Source organism: Salmo salar, chromosome ssa09 (genome assembly GCF_905237065.1).
Source record: "Salmo salar chromosome ssa09, Ssal_v3.1, whole genome shotgun sequence".
NCBI classification, from domain to species: Eukaryota; Metazoa; Chordata; class Actinopteri; order Salmoniformes; family Salmonidae; genus Salmo; species Salmo salar.
In genome coordinates, this window is record NC_059450.1 from 31,878,421 (window position 1) to 31,899,491 (window position 21,071).

The following is a 21,071-nucleotide window of genomic DNA, read 5'->3' on the forward strand; positions in this document are numbered from 1 at the left end:
TTCCAACCGCCGTGTCTTTGTGAGACGCAGAGTAGGTGAATGGATGATCCTGAGTGGCGCAGCGGTCTAAGGCACCTCATCTCAGTGCAAGAGGCGTCACTACAGTCCCTGGTTTGAATCCAGGCTGTATCACATCTGGCCGTGATTGGGAGAACCATAGGGCGATGCATAATTGGCCCAGCGTCATCCGGGTTTGGCTGCGGTAGGCTGACTTGCCTAGTTAAATAAAGGTTACTTTTTTTATGGATGCATATGTGTTTCCCACAGTGAAATATGGAGGAGGAGGTGTGATGGTGTGGGGGTGCTTTGCTGGTGACATTGTCAGTGATTTAGTTAGAATTCAAGGCACACTTAACCAGCATGGCTACCACAACATTCTGCAGCGATACGCCATCCCATCTGGTTTGCGCTTGGTGGGACTATCATTTGTTTTTTAACAAGACAATGACCCAACACACCTACAGGCTGTGTAAGGGCTATTTGACCAAGAAGGAGAGTGATGGAGTGCAGCATCAGATGACCTGGCCTCCACAATCACCCAACCTCAATCCAATTGAGATGGCTTGGGATGAGTTGGACCGCAGAGTGAAGGAAAAGCAGCCAACAAGTACTCAGCATATGTGGGAACTTTTTCAAGACTGTTGGAAAAGCATTCCTGGTGAAGCTGGTTGAGAGAATGCCAAGCGTGTACAAAGCTGTCATAAAGGCAAAGGGTGGCTACTTTGAAGAATATAAAATATGTTTTGTTTAACACTTTTTTTTATTACTACATGATTCCATATGTGTTATTTCATTGTTATGATGTCTTCATTATTATTTTACAATGTAGAAAATAGTAAAAAATAAATCAAAACCCTTGAATGAGTAGGTGTGTCCAAACCTTTGGCTGGTATTGTATTGTATCTGTTTGGGCTTCTTGTGGTAAATTTTAGTCTACAAATTGTTTGTAATTATATTCCGCCCCCTGACCATCCACTCAAGAAAAAAACGGCCCGCAACTGAATCTAGTTGTTGATCCCTGATTTCCACCTGATACACTACATGACCAAAAGTATGTGGACACATCTCATTCTGAAATCATAGGCATTAATATGGAGTTTGTCCCCCCTTTTCTGCTATAATAGCCTACACTCTTCTGTGAAGGCTTTCCACTAGATGTTGGAACATTGCTGCGGGGACTTGCTTCCATTTAGCCACAAGAACATTTGTGAGGTATGGCACTGATGTTGGGCGATTAGGCCTTGCTCACAGTCGGCGTTCTAGTTCATCCCAAAGGTGTTTGATAGAGTTGAGGTCAGGGCTCTGTGCAGGCCAGTCAAGTTCTTCCACACCGATCTTGACCAAATCCATTCCTGTATGGACCTCGATTTGTGCACTGGGGTGTTGTCATTCTGAAACAGGAAAGGGCCTTCCCCAAACTGTTGCCACAAAGTTGGAAGCACAGAATCGTCTAGAATGTCATTGGACTGTATGCTGTAGTGTTAAGATTTCCCGTCACTGAACTAAGGGGCCTAGCCCGAACCATGAAAAACGGCCCCAGACCATTTTTCCTTCTTCGCCAAACTTTACAGTTGGCACTATGCATTCGGGCAGGTAACGTTCTCTTGGCATGTACGGCTGCTTGGCCATGGAAACCCATTTCATAAAGCTCCCGACTAACATTTTTTGTGCTGACTTTGCTTCCAGAGGCAGTTTGGAGCTCGGTAGTGAGTGTTGCAACTGAGGAGAGACAATTTTTACGCGCTTCAGCACTCAGCAGTCCCGTTCTGTGTGCTTGTGTTGCCTATGACTTTGCGGTTAAGCTGTTTTTTCTCCTAGACGTTTCCACTTCACAATAACAGCACTTATAGTTGACTGGAGCAACTCTAGAAGGGCAGAAATTTGACGAACTGACCTTTTGGAAAGGTGGCATCCTATGACGGTGCCACTTTGAAAGTCACTGAAATCTTCAGTAAGGTCCTTCTACTGTCAATGTTTGTCTATAGAGATTGCCTTACAACCTGGAATAAAAATTTATTTTTGGGGGGGTTTGTATCATTTGATTTACACAGCATGCCTACCGCTTTGAAGATGCAACATATTTTTTATTGTGAAACAAACAACAAATAAGACAAAAAAATGAAAACTTGAGCATGCATGAAATCCAAAACTGTTCCTGCTCCTTCAAGTTGGATGGGTTCCGCTGGTGTACAGCAATCTTTAAGTCGTGCTACAGATTCTCAATTGGATTGAGGTCTAGGCTTTGACTAAGCCATTCAAAGACATTTAAATGTTTTCCCTTAAACCATTTGAGTGTTGCTTTAGTAGTATGGTCATTGTCATTGTCCTGCTGGAATGTGAACCTCTGTCCCAGTTTCAAATCTCTGGAAGACTGAAATGGGTTTCCCTCAAGAATTTCCCTGTATTTAGCGCCATCCATCATTCCTTCAATTCTGACCAGTTTCCTAGTCCCTGCCGATGAAAAGGTGGTGGTGCTCCTTGCTTAGTGGTGTTGCAGACTCTGGGGCCTTTCAGAACAGGTGTATATATTCTGAGATCATGTGACAGATCATATGACACTTAGATTGCACACAGGTGGACTTTATTTAACTAATCATGTGACTTCTGAAGGTAATTGTTTGCACCAGATCTTATTTAGGGGCTTCATAGCAAAGGGGTGAATACATATGCACGCACCACTTTTCTTCTTATTATTTTTTTTTAAACAAGTTATTTTTTTCATTTCACTTCACCAATTTGAACTATTTTGTGTATGTCCATTACATGAAATCCAAATAAAAATCTATTTAAATTACAGGTTGTAATGCAACAAAATAGGAAAACGCCAAGTGGGGTGAATACTTTTGCAAGGCACTATATATGATAATTATATACGCTGCTGCAACTTTGTTTATTGTATGTGATGGTAGAGTCAGTATAAATGTATGTGCATATTATGTGTTTGTGAGCAAATGATGGAGTGAATCTTTGTGTGTTTTGGGGTGTCAGTGTGCGTGAGTGTGTAGGGCCCTTTGAGTGTGCGTAGAGACAGTGATAGAAGCTGTTCAGGAGCCTGTTGGTTTCAGCTGTACGACTTTTTGAGGATTTGAGGGCCCATGCAATACCTGAGGGGGAATAGGCGTTGTCATGCCTTCTTCATGACTTTGTGTGTGTGTGGACCATTTTAAGTCCTTATTGATTTGGACAACGAGTATCTTGAAGCTCTTGACCCGCTCCACTTCAGCCCCATCAATGTAGTCCACGATAGGCTCCTTGGTCTTACTGACATTAAGGGAGAGGCTGTTGTTCTGGCACCACACTGACAGGTCACTGGTCTACCACTGTTGTGTTGTCAGCCAACTTAATGATGGTGTTGGAGTCATGTGTGGACACGCAGTTGTTGGTGAACAGGGAGTACAAGAGGGGACTAAGCACACACCCCTGTGGCTGATGAGCTTGGAGGGGACAATGGTGTTGAACGCTGAGGTGTAGTCAATGAACAGCATTCTCACATAGGTATTCCTCTTATCTAGGTGGGTGAGGACCGTGTGGAGAGCAATTGAGATTGCATCGTCTGTGGATCTGTTGGGGCGGTATGCAATTTGGAGTGGGTCTAGGGTGTCTGGGATGATAGAGTTGATGTGTGCCATAATCAGCCTCTCAATGCACTTCATGATTACAGATGTGAGTGCCACAGGGCGGTAGTCACTGTGGCATTAAGCCAGCTGTTCTGCGCATGCCCTGGAATACTGCCGGGCCCCGCAGCCTAGTAGGTGTTGACCTGGTTAAAGACCTTACTCACGTCGGCCTCGGAGAGCGAGATCACCCAATCCTCTGGGTCGGTGGCAGCCCTCACAACCAGCACGATGTTGTTATTGTCAATGTTTGCATAAAATGCATTGAGTTCATGTGGTAGAGAGGCATCGTTGGGCAGACCACGGCCAGGTCTTTGTAATCCTTAATGAACTGTAGCCCCTGCCACGTACGGCGGAGCCTTTGTAATATGTAATACTGTAACGTTAGGCTCCTTAAGAGTACATCTTGGGCTAGGTACCATTCAACCTCTTCAGCCCAGCAGGCACTTTGATTGATGCTTGTCACCATGGAGATATAGTATAAAATATACACAATATGTTCTATTTAATTCTGCGCTTGCCATGGCCAACATGGCCTCAGCTGTTTCGGTAGAGGAGAGTTTATGCACAGTGGCTTGACACACCAGGTAGAGGTCAGGAGCTTGATCACTCACCGAGCAGAAACTTTTCTCATCTGCTGAGAGACTAAGGCTGATAGGCTCACTCAGCACCAACAGTAGTGCCGTCCATACACGTTATTTAGTATGATGTATGGTTGTATTAGGGTTACCCTAATCCTAGAGTCTTTGTCCACTCCAAACCTAAGCAGCACTTTTATCACAAAACGCATACAGTACATATTTTAGATGTTGCCTTCAATCGTTTCTGGTTGCTTGGATTCTTGTTCAAAAACATTATCGTGTCCTAAATGTACTTTTTTGCTTTCTGTGTACCCTGTGTTTAGAAATGTGCAGTCTGCAAGAAGAATGGTGCTTCAGTTGGGTGCGACGTCAAAAGCTGCCAGAAAAAGGTCCATTTTCCATGTGGCAAACAACACCAATTCATCTTTCAATTCACAGATTTATTTCCGTAAGTGACGATGATTATATATCACCAGTATGTATTAGAGCTGGGACATAATCCGAAAATTATCAACACCGACATTGCCTTCCTCTTAACGAAGCATTTTGCATATGTCGGTAATTTTGCTACACAACATTATTGTAGATTGTTCTAAAACCATTATTTGGTCAACAGTAATAGCCTATGCATTATGTTGATTCCTGCTATGAAAGTGTGTACCTGTCCCGGTTTCGCTGTCGGCTGCTGACTCTCACTCCCTTTCTGCACCGTGCGCTCCTGAGGAGAGAGAGATGCATTCTGAGAAGCACAAGCATATGATCGTTGCTTAAAATGCCGTTTTCAAAGCAACTACTGTTGTTCTAGTAACAGAGAGAAGAGTCACAGCTTTCTGGGACTATATACTCTATTTCTCAGCTCTTAATATTGACTTCATGACGACACCACTTTACAACCAGAATAGGCCGTAGTATGGTTTTGATGCGACCGCGGAGCTGAGCGAGCCGTTTGCAGTGAATAGGCCTACATCAATAGCCTAGGAATAGTGCTGGAAAGTTTACTGATTTACTGATAGCCATGTAGGCTAATTGATTAATCTATCTAGCAACAATATCATATTTAGAGTTAGCAATCTAGCTGTCTTTGAGTTGCCATTTCCTCAGTTGGTGAATAATATAGTCTATAGGCCAATATACACAGAGATGTCGGCAAATTCTCTGAAGAGCCTAACATAAATCTGATCATTCTGGATCCTATTTTGACAGGCTGCATATCAAAATATCAATCATGCATTCCCTGGATATGTTAGATGAAATAGCTTTCTGTTTGAATAGTAGGCTCCCATCGCAGGTGTCGAACTCGGCACTGAAAAACCCCATTTAGAGCCCTGCCACTAATGGAAAGTTATTTTTATGTAGTAAAATAGTTCCATTTATTAGGATATGACTTTTTATCCATATTGCCCAGCTCTAGTATGTGTTGTGTCTAGAGATTTTAAACATAATAAACAGCAGCCATGGCAAACGTACTAACAGGAGATAATTAGGCTCAGCTCTTGTTTTAGAGATTAGAAATATAGAACTCATTCAAAAACAGTAAAGTCATATTGACCTTCATCAGAATGAAATGACAGCTGTGCCTATTTTCTCCCTGTGAACTTTATTTTTGTTTTTAATTTAATCGTTATTTAACTAGACAAGTCAGTTAAGAAAAAAATATTATTTAGAATGACGGTCTAACAAAAGGCCTCCTGCGGCAACGGGGGCTGGGATAAAAAATGTAATAAAAATATAGGACAAAACACACATCACAACAAGAGAGACACCACAACACTACATAAAGAGAGACCTAAGACGACAACACAGCATGGCAGCAACACATGACAACAAAGCATGGTAGAAACACAACATGACAACAACATGGTAGCAACACAACTTGACAACAACATGGTAGAAACACAACATGACAACAACATGGTAGCAACACAACTTGACAACAACATGGTAGAAACACAGCATGGCAGCAGCACTACATGGTAGCAGCACAAAACATGGTACACACATTATTGGGCACAGACAACAGCACAAAGGGCAAGAAGATAGAGACAACAATACATCACCGAAGCAGCCACGGGTCCATGATTGTGTCTTTGGCTACACCTCTACTTTTAGTTGGTTGAAGTACTCTTATCTCACGGAAACATTAACAACAAGCCATGCTTTATACCATGGTGCATCTTGTATTCCCCCAGGTCCTACTGTAAGGATCACAGTCCCACCCAGTCCTTGCCAGTGTCGGCTTGTGTCAGTGAGCCTATGTCCTGCTCAGTGTGTCTGGACCCCATAGAGCCTGTCCTCTCCTACTCTGTTCTCAAGTGTCCTGTCTGCCATGGCAGCTGGTTTCACAGAGACTGTGTGCAGGTAGCTACATCCCAGACTAGAAATGGCCCTCTTGGGTGAATGTGGGAATAAATTATTTTTCATACTATATCAAAGGTGTTGTAACAGTTCCTTGCAATGTGCTACAATGTGCATAACCCTTATTTCACCCTCTATATGGCATTACATTTGCATATATGGGCTTTGTGAAGCATCTATGATGGCCTTATAAAGAGTTTATGAAGGCTTGTAAGTGACTGCATGCATTCTCTTATTTATTTCCTATGTATTCCTTCAGAACCAGGCTCATAGTGCTGGCATGTTCTTCTTCAGATGCACTCTGTGCAACAACAAGGACATGTTCCAGCAGGAGATGCTCCGGATGGGAGTCCACATACCTGAGAGGTATTATTTACCTTATAGAACATTCTGCCCTATACCTTTTTAATTGTCTACTATATGTATGGTCCAGGCTCTACTGTATGTATGGTCCAGGCTCTACTGTATGTATGGTCCAGGCTCTACTGTACTGTATGTATGGTCCAGGCTCTACTGTACTGTATGTATGGGCCAGGCTCTACTGTACTGTATGTATGGTCCAGGCTCTACTGTATGTATGGTCCAGGCTCTACTGTACTATATGTATGGGCCAGGCTCTACTGTACTATATGTATGGTCCAGGCTCTACTGTATTTATGGTCCAGGCTCTAATGTATAGTATGTATGGTCCAGGCTCTAATGTACTATATGTATGGTCTAGGCTCTACTGTACTATATGTATGGTCCAGCCTCTACTGTACTCTATGTATGGTCCAGGCTCTAATGTACTATATGTATGGTCCAGGCTCTAATGTACTATATGTATGGTCCAGGCTCTACTGTACTATATGTATGGTCCAGCCTCTACTGTACTATATGTATGGTCCAGCCTCTACTGTATGTATGGTCCAGGCTCTACTGTACTATATGTATGGTCCAGGCTCTACTGTACTGTATGTATGGTCCAGGCTCTAATGTACTACATGTATGGTCCAGCCTCTACTGTACTATATGTATCAGGGCCAGGCTCTACTATACTATATGTATGGTCCAGGCTCTACTGTACTGTATATATGGTCCAGGCTCTACTGTACTATATGTATGGTCCAGGCTCTACTGTACTGTATTTATGGTCCAGGCTCTACTGTACTGTATGTATGGTCCAGGCTCTACTGTATGTATGGTCCACACGCTACTGTATGTATGGTTCAGGCTCTACTGTATTTATGGTCCAGGCGCTAATGTATAGTATGTATGGTCCAGGCTCTACTGTATTTATGGTCCAGGCTCTAATGTATAGTATGTATGGTCCAGGCTCTACTGTATGTATGGTCCAGGCTCTACTGTATGTATGGTCCAGGCTCTAATGTACTATATGTATGGTCCAGCCTCTACTGTACTATATGTATGGTCCAGGCTCTAATGTACTGTATGTATGGGCCAGGCTCTACTGTACTATATGTATGGTCCAGGCTCTACTGTACTACATGTATGGTCCAGCCTCTACTGTACTATATGTATCAGGGCCAGCCTCTACTGTACTATATGTATCAGGGCCAGCCTCTACTGTACTATATGTATCAGGTCCAGGCTCTACTGTACTATATGTATGGTCCAGGCTCTACTGTACTATATGTATGGTCCAGGCTTTACTGTACTATATGTATGGTCCAGTCTCTACTGTACTATATGTATGGTCCAGCCTCTACTGTACTATATGTATGGTCCAGGCTCTACTGTACTATATGTATGGGCCAGGCTCTACTGTACTATATGTATGGGCCAGGCTCTACTGTACTATATTTATGGTCCAGGCTCTACTGTACTATATGTATGGTCCAGGCTCTACTGTACTATTTGTCTGGGCCATACTGTACTGTATGGTCCATGCTCTACTGTACTGTGTGGTCCAGGCTCCACTGTATATATGGTCCAGGCTCTACTGTACTGTATTTATGGTCCAGGCTCTACTGTATGTATGGTCCAGGCTCTACTGTATTGTATTTTAGTCCAGGCTCTACTGTATGTATCGTCCAGGCTCTACTGTACTGTATTTATGGTCCAGGCTCTACTGTATGTATGGTCCAGGCTCTACTGTACTGGATGGTCCAGGCTCTACTGTATGTATGGTCCAGGCTCTTCTGTACTGTATGTATGGTCCAGGCTCTACTGTACTGTATGTATGGTCCAAGCTCTACTGTATGTATGGTCCAGGCTCTACTGTACTGTATGTATGGTCCAGACTCTACTGTATGTATGGTCCAGGCTCTAAATCCGAGATGGCGTAGCAAGACATCTTTGTCTTGTCTCGTCCCATGTATATGTCTTTTTATGTATTTTTCTTCGCATTCTTTTAAATATTTTTCCTAAACCTCAACTTCTAAATATTCTCCTGCAACCTGCCTCACCCAGTGTGGTGTGGATCTGTTTTTTTCTAAAGTATTTCTATTTACCTCCGAACTGGAATACCTCAACTTAAGCTAGCTAGCTAACTAGCTACCAGCTATCAGTCAACTAACCACTGCTAGCGGTCATCAGCTAACCTTTAGCTTGGAAAGCTCTCGCCAGTTTGTACAACGCATTTCAAACCAGAGCATAACGGACCTATTTTTCTCTCCATATCCCCGGATTCCTACCGCAAACTCTGAACCTTTTCATCTGGATCATCGCAGCTACCTAACCGCAACCCGGGTTGACTACTTCTGGCTAACATTTCCATCCCGGAGCTAGCACCAACTAGCCTGGAGCTAGCCCATGCTAGACCCATCTCCCGGCTAGGGCTCCTGGGCTACTCCTGAAACCCAGTCCTCGGCTACAATATCCGGACCCCTTTTACTGCCGGTACGGGGCATGGAACCCCGCCGATCCTTCACGACTGGAATACCGACATAATCTGCCCGAGGATCCCAACAGGCCCCTCAGGCACGACGTCCCCTGAAGGCCCATTCAGCTAACCGCGGCCTACTAGCTATCTAGAGCATATTGGACTGTTAGCTTATCCATCGGCCAGTTTTGCCAATTGGACTTGGACCCCTCTGCTACTTTGAACCCTACTAATTCCACGACTGGTCTATCGACTACACCGCACGAAGAGGCAAAAACAGACTTTCCCCCATCGCGTCGTCCCTCTAAGGCCCTTATGCTAGCTTGCTAGCCTCGGCCTGCTAACCTGCTAGCTTGCTACCCTGGCCTGCTAACTGTCTGAATCGCCGTGTCCCCAGCCAGCTAACCACTCACTGGACCCATACGATCACTTGGCTACGCATGCCTCTCTAATATCAATATGCCTTGTCCATTACTGTCCTAGTTAGTGATTACTGTCTTATTTCACTGTAGAGCCTCTAGCCCTGCTCAATATGCCTTAACCAACCATGTTGTTCCACCTCCCACATATGCGATGACATCACCTGGTTTAAACGTCTCTAGAGACTATATCTCTCTCTTCATCACTCAATGCCTAGGTTTACCTCCAATGTACTCTCTTCCTACCACATTATGTCTTGAATCTATGCTATCGTGCCCAGAAACCTGCTCCTTTTACTCTCTGTTCCGAACGTGCTAGACGGCCAGTTCGTATAGCCTTTAGCCGTACCCTTATCCTACTTCTCCTCTGTTCCTCTGGTGATGTAGAGGCTAATCCAGGACCTGCAGTGCCTAGCTCGACTCCTACTCCCCAGGTGCTCTCATTTGTTGACTTCTGTAACCGTAAAAGCCTTGGTTTCATGCATGTTAATGTTAGAAACCTACTCCCTAAGTTTGCTTTATTCACTGCTTTAGCACATTCTGCCAACCCGGATGTCTTAGCCATGTCTGAATCCTGGCTTAGGAAAACCACCAAAAACCCTGAAATTTCCATCCCTAACTAGAACATTTTCCGCCAAGATAGAACTGCCGAAGGGGGCGGTGTTGCAATCTACTGCAGAGATAGCCTGCAGAGTTCTTTCTTACTATTCAGGTCTGTACCAAAACAATTCGAGCTTCTACTTCTAAAAATTCACCTTTCCAGAAACAAGTCTCTCACCGTTGCCGCTAGCTATAGACCACCCTCTGCCCCCAGCTGTGCCCTGGACACCATATGTGAATTGATTGCCCCCCATCTATCTTTTGAACTCGTGCTGCTAGGTGACCTAAACTGGGACATGCTTAACACCCCAGCCATCCTACAATCTAAGCTTGATGCCCTCAATCTCACACAAATTATTTGTGAACCTACCAGGTACAACCCCAAATCCGTAAACACGGGCACCCTCATAGATATCATCCTAACTAACTCACCCTCCAAATACACCGCTGCAGTTTTCAATCAAGATCTCAGCGATCACTGCCTCATTGCCTGCATCCGTAAGGGGTCTGCGGTCAAACGACCACCCCTCATCACTGTGAAACGCTCCCTAAAACACTTCAGCGAACAGGCCTTTCTAATCGACCTGGTCGGGGTGTCCTGGAATGTTCAACCTCTCTTTCATATCGTCTGAGATTCCCATAGATTGGATAGCTGCCATGGTCATCCCCCTCTTCAAAGGGAGAGACACTCTAGACCCAAACTGCTACAGACCAATATCTATTCTACCCTGCCTTTCTAAGGTCTTTGAAAGCCAAGTTAACAAACAGATTACCGACCATTTCGAATCTCACCGTACCTTCTCCGCTATGCAATCTGGTTTCAGAGCTGGTCATGGGTGCACCTCAGCCACGCTCAAGGTCCTAAACGATATCATAACCGCCATCGATAAGAGACATTACTGTGCAGCCGTATTCATCGACCTGGCTAAGGCTTTCGACTCTGTCAATCACTACATTCTTATTGGCAGACTCAACCGCCTTGGTTTCTCAAATGATTGCCTCGCTTGGTTCACCAACTACTTCTCTGATAGAGTTCAGTATGTCAAATCAGAGGGCCTGTTGTCCGGACCTCTGGCAGTCTCTATGGGGGTGCCACAGGGTCGACTCTCTTCTCTGTATACATCAATGATGTCGCTCTCGCTGCTTGTGATTCTTTGATCCACCTCTACGCAGACGACACCATTCTGTATACCTCTGGCCCTTCGTTGGACACTGTGTTAACTAACCTCCAGATGAGCTTCAATGCCATACAACTCTCCTTCCGTGTCCTCCAACTGCTCTTAAATGCGAGTAAAACTAAATGCATGCTCTACAACCTGCCCGCCCGTTTAGCATCACTACTCTGGACGGTTCTGACTTAGAATATGTGGACAACTACAAATACCTAGGTGTCTGGTTAGACTGTAAGCTCTCCTTCCAGACTCACATCAAACATCTCCAATCCAATATTAAATCTAGAATCGGCTTCCTATTTCGCAAGAAAGCATCCTTCACTCATGCTGCCAAACATACCGTCGTAAAACTGACCATCCTACCGATCCTCGACTTCGGCGATGTAATTTACAAAATAGCCTCCAACACTCTACTCAACAAATTGGATGCAGTCTATCACAGTGCCATCCATTTTGTCACCAAATCCCCATATACTACCCACCACTGCGACCTGTATGCTCTCGTTGGCTGGCCCTCGCTTCATACTCGTCGCCAAACCCACTGGCTCCAGGTCATCTACTGTATGTCAGGTCATCTGTACTGTATGTCTGGTCCAGGCTCTACTGTACTGTATGTCTGGTCCAGGCTCTACTGTACGGTATGTATGGTCCAGGCTCTACTGTATGTATGGTCTACTGTATGTATGGTCCAGGCTCTACTGTATGTATGGTCCACGCTCTACTGTACGGTATGTATGGTCCAGGCTCTACTGTATGTATGGTCCAGGCTCTACTGTACTGTATGGTCCAGGCTCTACTGTATGTATGGTCCAGGCTCTACTGTATGTATGGTCCAGGCTCTACTGTATGTATGGTCCAGGCTCTACTGTACTGTATGGTCCAGGCTCTACTGTATGTATGGTCCAGGCTCTACTGTATGTATGGTCCAGGCTCTACTGTACTGTATGGTCCAGGCTCTACTGTATGTATGGTCCAGGCTCTACTGTATGTATGGTCCAGGCTCTACTGTATGTATGGTCCAGGCTCTACTGTACGGTATGTATGGTCCAGGCTCTACTGTACAGTATGTATGGTCCAGGCTCTACTGTACGGTATGTATGGTCCAGGCTCTACTGTATGTGTGGTCCAGGCTCTACTGTACTGTATGTATAGTCCAGGCTCTACTGTATGTATGGTCCAGGCTCTACTGTACTGTATGTATGGTCCAGGCTCTACTGTACGGTATGTATGGTCCAGGCTCTACTGTATGCATGGTCCAGGCTCTACTGTACGGTATGTATGGTCCAGGCTCTACTGTACGGTATGTATGGTCCAGGCTCTACTGTACGGTATGTATGGTCCAGGCTCTACTGTATGTATGGTCTACTGTATGTATGGTCCAGGCTCTACTGTATGTATGGTCCACGCTCTACTGTACGGTATGTATGGTCCAGGCTCTACTGTATGTATGGTCCAGGCTCTACTGTACTGTATGGTCCAGGCTCTACTGTATGTATGGTCCAGGCTCTACTGTATGTATGGTCCAGGCTCTACTGTATGTATGGTCCAGGCTCTACTGTACTGTATGGTCCAGGCTCTACTGTATGTATGGTCCAGGCTCTACTGTATGTATGGTCCAGGCTCTACTGTACTGTATGGTCCAGGCTCTACTGTATGTATGGTCCAGGCTCTACTGTATGTATGGTCCAGGCTCTACTGTATGTATGGTCCAGGCTCTACTGTATGTATGGTCCAGGCTCTACTGTACGGTATGTATGGTCCAGGCTCTACTGTACAGTATGTATGGTCCAGGCTCTACTGTACGGTATGTATGGTCCAGGCTCTACTGTATGTGTGGTCCAGGCTCTACTGTACTGTATGTATAGTCCAGGCTCTACTGTATGTATGGTCCAGGCTCTACTGTACTGTATGTATGGTCCAGGCTCTACTGTACGGTATGTATGGTCCAGGCTCTACTGTATGCATGGTCCAGGCTCTACTGTACGGTATGTATGGTCCAGGCTCTACTGTACGGTATGTATGGTCCAGGCTCTACTGTACGGTATGTATGGTCCAGGCTCTACTGTATGTATGGTCCAGGCTCTACTGTATGTGTGGTCCAGGCTCTACTGTACGGTATGTATGGTCCAGGCTCTACTGTATGTATGGTCTACTGTATGTATGGTCCAGGGTCTACTGTATGTATGGTCTACTGTATGCATGGTCCAGGGTCTACTGTATGTATGGTCTACTGTATGTATGGTCCAGGCTCTACTGTATGTATGGTCCAGGCTCTACTGTATGTATGGTCCAGGATCTACTGTACTGTATTTATGGTCCAGGCTCTACTGTACGGTATGTATGGTCCAGGCTCTACTGTATGTATGGTCCAGGCTCTACTGTATGTATGGTCCAGGCTCTACTGTATGTATGGTCTACTGTATGTATGGTCCAGGGTCTCTGATTGTGTGTTGTGTGGGACGTGGTTGACACAGCACAGCAGAAGACGAATTTCTGATGTAACAGTTGGACAAATAAAGTACTGTTGCATTAGTGTTATGGCATTATGAGTTTTAACTAAAGTATTCTGTATATGTGTGCCATAGAGATGCAGCCTGGGAGCTGGAAGAAAATGCCTATGGAGAGTTACTGCAGGTGTACCAGCACTGTGATGCCAAAAAATGTCTCTCCCACAGTGGTCGGACATATTCTTCACGCACTGGGTAAGCTCTAATGTAGTGTGTGTGTGTGTGTGGCTGAAATGGTTGACTGACCAAAATGTGTTTATCGCTAAAACGAATTTGAGTCTCACTCATATGTCTTTTTGGTTTTCAGATGGTTTCAAGTACTGCGCTGTGCCCTCTGTGGCTCTAGTGGCACCCATCGAAAATGTGGTTCCCTGAAACTTGACGAGACTAACTGGGCTTGTGAGGACTGTGCAGGAGCTGTGGATGGGACAGGTAGGTTATTTGCCGTACTGTGTCTGTTTTGGTCTAAATGGACAGTGAAGTTATGACCAGACCAGTTATGACTGGAATGAAGAACTGCTTTTATTGTCTTTTCTCTCTCTGATAGTCATTGTTATTTCTTGTTTAGCTTCACTCCCCAGACACACTGACTCTCCACAGCCCGGTGGGCAGAGAAGAAGCAGGTCTTCTAAAAGGACTCTCACACTGACCCCTCGCCAATCACCCATAGTCTGTAAAAGGTACAGTACATTATTGTTTAGCATTTTTTCACACAGAAATCCTTGGCGCCTTTCAGCCGGTCTATTGATAGTGACCACACATTGCACCTGGAGGCATGGCTTCAAACCCTGACTGGCACGGCTTCAAACCCTGACTGGCACGGCTTCAAACCCCGACTGGCACGGCTTCAAACCCCGACTGGCACGGCTTCAAACCCCGACTGGCACGGCTTCAAACCCCGACTGGCACGGCTTCAAACCCCGACTGGCACGGCTTCAAACCCCGACTGGCACGGCTTCAAACCCCGACTGGCACGGCTTCAAACCCCGCCTGGCACGGCTTCAAACCCCGCCTGGCACGGCTTCAAACCCTGACTGGCACGGCTTCAAACCCTGCCTGGCACGGCTGCCTGGCACGGCTTCAAACCCTGCCTGGCACGGCTGCCTGGCACGGCTTCAAACCCTGACTGGCACGGCTTCAAACCCCGACTGCACCGCTTTCCATTCCAAGTCCCCTCTCTCCCCATCTCAATAACTTATCCACTGTATCTATCAATAAAAACTATCAAATACATTTAAAAAAAGACTTCTTATTTTTTGTACTTGGCGTCATAGACCAAGTCCAAGTGTTTTCTAGGGGAATTGTTTTTTGGTCTTACCTTATATGTTGTGCTAAGAACACATTGGAGATAAACATAGATTATTTAATGATTGGCAGGCCATTTTTGTTGGGAGGCTCTGCTAGAGAGATCCTACAGAAGCTTGCCAGTCAGACATCACACCACCAACTATCCATGCCAGTGGTGGTGAATGGAAACAAGGTCCTGGAGGCTGCCATGGAGCTAGTGAAGAGGAGTGACTTCAACCCGTCCCATGCTCTTGCGGTGAGGTTCACAAGCAGCAAGCACAGTTTCAGCCCAGACACCTGCCCTGGCAACACCCGGCACTTCCTCAGGCTCCTGGTGCAGCAGCTCCAGAACACTGTCTTTGAAGGTCCGGATGGTGCCAAGACCCTGACCCTCGATGCACGAGGTAGGTCAATACCCCCCCCTGTACAAAACACTCTCCAGCTCTCGATCATAAACTCACGCTAGCACCATCACTTGCTTGTTGCTAGAAGTTTGGGGTCATGAACTCACATTCATAGTTACATTTGGGAGTTACAGTTGAAGTCGGACGTTAACATACACCTTAGCCAAATACATTTAAATTCAGTTTTTCACAATTCCTGACATTTCATCCTAGTAAAAATGTCCTGTCTTTGGTCAGTTAGGATCACCACTATATTTTAAGAATGTAAAATGTCAGCATAATAGTAGAGAGAATGATTTATTTCAGCTTTTATTTCTTTCATCACATTCCCAGTGGGTCAGAAGTTTACATACACTCAATTAGTATTTGGTAGCATTGCCTATAAATTGTTTAACTTGGGTCAAACTTTTCGGGTAGCCTTCCACAAGCTTCCCACAATAAGTTGGGTGAATTTTGGCCCATTCCTTCTGACAGAGCTGGTGTAACTGAGTCAGGTTTGTAAGCCTCCTTGCTCACATGCGCTTTTTCAGTTCTGCCCACAAATGTTCTATAGGATTGAGGTCAGGGCTTTGTGATGGCCACTCCAATATCTTGACTTTATTGTCCTTAAGCCATTTTTGCCACAACTTTGGAAGTATGCTTGGGGTCAGTGTCCATTTGGAAGACCCATTTGCGACCAAGCTTTAACTTCCTGACTGATGTCTTGAGATGTTGCTTCAATATATCCACATAATTTTCCTCCCTCATGATGCTATCTATTTTGTGAAGAGCACCAGTCCCTCCTGCAGCAAAGCACCCCCACAACATGATGGCTGATTTCTTTTGATTTTCTCATGATGTCAAGCAAAGAGGCACTGGGTTTGAAGGTAGGCCTTGAAATACATCCACAAGTACACCTCCAATTGACTCAAATGATGTCAATTAGCCTATCAGAAGCTTCTAACGCCATGACATAATTTTCTGGATTTTTCCAAGCTGTGTAAAGGCACAGTCAACTTAGTGTATGTAAACTTCTGACCCACTGGAATTGTGATACAGTGAATTATAAGTGAAATAATCTGTCTGTAAACAATTGTTGGAAAAATTACTTGTGTCATGCACAAAGTAGATGTCCTAACCGACTTGACACATTTATAGTTTGTTAACAAGAAATTTGTGGAGTGGTTGAAAAACGAGTTTTAATGACTCCAACCTAAGTGCATGTTAACTTCCGACTTCAACTGTATTTTGTTATCAAATACTGGGGATATGGTTTCGATCTGTTCTCAGCTTCTCTCAGTGCTTGACTTGGACTGAAATAGGTGCCGGTACTCATTTTGGGTGCTGTTTATATTTAGGTGCAGGAACTCCACAATACTTTGAGCTAATATTCTATAAGAGGAACAGGAGCTCAAGCAGTAGAATATTTGAGGTGCTGGTACTCAGCTCTGGTGAGCTCCTGCCCAAGTCAAGCACTGGCTTCTTTCTCTATGTTGTCTCATTTCTATGTCCTGTTTCCCTAGCTCTGAGAGAGGACGTCTACTTTGACGTGGGGTGTCTTCTGTCCCTGAGTCTGGTCCACGGGGGACCTCCTCTGAGCTTCTTCTCCAGGGCTCTGTACCTGTGTCTGTTCAACTTCCCCAGGGATACACCTCTCACTGTGGAAGACATGGGCAACACTGGGTTCACAGACAAAGTCAAGAAGGTACATATTTTAACATGTCTCATTACTCTCTTAGATGCTGAATAGATTGATTTAGTTGGACCTTCTAATGTTACAAAGGCTTTAAAGGATTGGTTCACAGTTTATGAACCAAATCTCTATTTATGATGGAAATGGCGTGTTGTTGAAGTGTCCTGGCACTTTTTTGCGATTTCACTTGTTTTTGAGAAACTGTCCCCACACCTAATATACTTCCTCATTGCTCGTTCTGCAATATGGGGGCTATGGGAAAAAATGAACAAGGGCTCCAAAAACACCCAAATACTTCCTTTTGGAAAGGTTCTTCTATGTGTAGCCTGCGCAGAACAGCTAGTAAGGGGAGAACGCTCAAGTCAAACAAAATGGAACACAACGTTGCTAATAAATTCTGAATTACCCAATTTCATGTGTACAACATCTAAAGACCCACATCACTATAGTGAGAGCTTTGCTGTTACTAAAATGACATATTTGGGTGTTTTTGGAGGCTTGTTCATGTTTTTCCGTAACCCCATAATGCAGAACGAGCAATGAGGAAGTCTATTACAAGTGGAGATAGTTTCTCAAAACCAAGTGAAATTTCTAAAAAGGGTCTGGACCCTATAGCATGCCATTTACATCAAAAATAAAGATTTGGTTCAAAAATTGTTAACCAATCCTTTAACTCATTCGCCATCTCTTTTGGTTCAGATTCAGGAATCCAAGTCCTTGGAGGAATTGAGAGAGGCAATGGAGTCAGCTTCAGAATACCTGGAAGTGGCTGGGTGCACGAGACCAGTTGAGAGCCTTTCGGACAAAGATACACTCGTTAAAGACATTGTAAGCTTCCACCTAATAACAAGAATGCAGTTACCCGTCCAAAGGTTTGTATGTCTATGGGTATTTCCTTTAGAAAAAGAGTACCTTTTTGAATCTGTTTCACATTCAACATTTTCTATGATTGCTCAAACATATTTTAAACTGTCACTAGTATTCTACTGTAACTATGTTTGAGACATTGTAAGCCTGGTTTCTGTTAAATATATTTTGTTTAACTTTGTATTTGTAGGTTCTGTGAGGGTCTGAAAACCCTTGGTGTGTTTGACCAGGTCCAGATGTTTCCAGGAGCCTTTGTTGATCTGTTCTGTTCCTCTCATGACAAGCTGACTGCTGACACCATGGCAGCTCTCTTCACTGTTCAGTTCTCAGACCAGGAAGAGACCGCAGGGAAGGAGACCGCTGTGGTCACCTTCTGGAGACACTACCTATTGGAGTGTGAAGGTATTTGACCTCTAATGACTCAAGGATTGAAATATTTATTTGATAATTGAAGATATACACTACTGTTCAAAAGTTTGGGGTTACTTAGAAATGTCCTTGTTTTTTAAAGAAAAGCATTTTTTTTTGTCCATTAAAATAACATAAAATTGATCAGAAATACAGTGTAGACATAGTTAATGTTGTAAATTACTATTGTAGCCAATTTGTAAGTCGCTCTGGATAAGAGCGTCTGCTAAATGACGTAAATGTGTAGCTGGAAACGGCAGATTTTTTTATGGAATATCTACATAGGTGTACAGCGGCCCATTATCAGCAACCATCACTCCTGTGTTCCAATGGCACGTTGTGTTAGCTAATCCAAGTTTATCATTTTAAAAGGCTAAATGATCATAAGAAAACCCTTGTGTAATTATCTTAGCACAGCTGAAAACTGTTGTTCTGATTAAAGAAGCAAAACAACTGGCCTTCTTCAGACTACTTGAGTATCTGGAGCATCAGCATTTGTGGGTTTGATTACAGGCTCAAAATGGCCTGAAACAAAGAACTTTCTTCTGAAACTCGTCAGTCTATTCTTGTTGTGAGAAATGAAGACTATTCCATGCGAGAAATTGCCAAGAAACTGAAGATCTCGTACAACGCTGTGTATTACCCCCTTCACAGAACAGCACAAACTGGCTCTAACCAGAATAGAAAGAGGAGTGGGAGGCCCCGGTGCACAACTGAGCAAGAGGACAAGTACATTAGAGTGTCTAGTTTGAGAAACAGACGCCTCACAAGTCCTCAACTGGCAGCTTCATTAAATAGTACCCGCAAAACACCAGTCTTTGTAAGCAGAACAACAGTTTTCAGCTGTTATTAACATAATTGCAAAATGTTTTTCTAATGATCAATTAGCCTTTCAAAATTATAAACTTGGATTAGCTAACACAACGTGCCATTGGAACACTGGAGTGATGGTTGCTGATAATAGGCCTCTGTACACCTATGTAGATATTCCATAAAAAATCTGCCGTTTCCAGCTACAATAGTCATTTACAACATTAACAGTGTCTCCACTGTATTTCTGATCAATTTGATGTCATTTTAATGTACAATTATTTTTTTTTCTTTCAACAACAAAGACATTTCTAAGTGACCCCACATTTTTTAACGGTAGTGTACATATCAAGCCAAGAAGAATAAGCAGTACAGACACTTGAAGGCCGTTCAGACAGTGTACACTACTATTACAATGATTCTCAGTAGAACTAACACAATCACATGAATGTCCCCGTCTGTCTCCATATATTACCCATCATCACCAGTCTCTGTTATCTGGTTTCAGTTGGCAGATGTGCAACATCGCTAGAGGACGTGCTCATCTTTGCCACCTCAGCTGATGTGGTACCAGCTGTAGGGTTCAGCCCCAGTCCTACCTTATCCTTCCTCCATCCACTGGACCCGGCCGGGGCCTTCCCTGTGAGCCAGCCCAGCTCCAACCGCCTCCTGCTGCCGGTGGTACCTTCCTACCAGGCCTTCAAGAAGCACATGGAGTATGTAGTGTGCCAACTCACAGTCTTGCAGAGCATTTGATCACAGACAATATTGATCAAGATAAGCACAACTTGAATAGACTGTCAATGAACTTGTAGGACATTTCATTTGGATTCTGTACTTCAGTTGATATTTACTCACCTTATAGAGTTTCAGGTTTGGGTAGGGTATTTCCACCACGACAGAGATAATGCTTTTGGTATTATAGGCTTTAGCTGTTGACTTTTAGAAACTATTTTACACTAATTGAATTGTTAGAAAGAGCATTACTTTAGGTGCTACAATTGTTTAAATGGTCATTTCTTTGTTTGAATGGTAATATGTTTGGTATGAAATGTTTGTTTCTTCCTCTTTTGGGATTCTCTTTGATATATTTTATGTTGTACATACTGAAGTGTGTGTGTGTGTGTGTGTGTGTGTGTGTGTGTATCAATGTTTTCTGTAAAGTTCTGTCAATTATATGCTACATTTTCTATTTTTGTGATTGTTCTGTTTGTTATGTACTGTTCAGGTTGCATGTCTTATTTGTTTTGGCTTTGTATGTATTTTCTATGTTTAGTAACTTCATTCTCAAGCATTTTACTCATGCTTAATTAAACATTTGCATTTACTCTGAAATATTCTTGCGATGGTCGATTTCCCCCCCAACATCAGTATTCAAAATGCATGAGATAAGTGCATTTCAGTAGACCCTATCACTTTGCCATCATCTATCCTAGTGAAGATCTGAGAATCCTAATTGAATCAAGCAGACCAGTGATGTAGATTTGATTTCCTATTTACAAGGATCTAAGCGTAAAGTAGGGGCTAGTCTCCATCAAAATGTGTGATAGC

General features: G+C 43.9%; 1 protein-coding gene across 3 annotated transcripts in view; it reads left to right on the forward strand.

The window, feature by feature from the left end:
• The window catches only part of LOC106611201 (G2/M phase-specific E3 ubiquitin-protein ligase), a 27,026-nt gene extending 6,171 nt beyond the window's left edge, over positions 1-20,855 (forward strand). For all 3 annotated transcript variants that reach the window (XM_014211168.2, XM_014211169.2, XM_014211170.2), the window contains 11 exons: positions 4,519-4,643; positions 6,385-6,553; positions 6,810-6,916; positions 14,151-14,267; positions 14,380-14,504; positions 14,641-14,752; positions 15,450-15,763; positions 17,266-17,447; positions 18,135-18,307; positions 18,493-18,704; positions 20,029-20,855. In XM_014211168.2, the coding sequence (XP_014066643.1) occupies positions 4,519-4,643; positions 6,385-6,553; positions 6,810-6,916; positions 14,151-14,267; positions 14,380-14,504; positions 14,641-14,752; positions 15,450-15,763; positions 17,266-17,447; positions 18,135-18,307; positions 18,493-18,704; positions 20,029-20,276 (1,884 nt within the window). In that variant the 3' untranslated portion in view covers positions 20,277-20,855. The remainder of the gene's footprint in view (positions 1-4,518; positions 4,644-6,384; positions 6,554-6,809; positions 6,917-14,150; positions 14,268-14,379; positions 14,505-14,640; positions 14,753-15,449; positions 15,764-17,265; positions 17,448-18,134; positions 18,308-18,492; positions 18,705-20,028) is intronic.
• Positions 20,856-21,071: the final 216 nt, after the last annotated feature.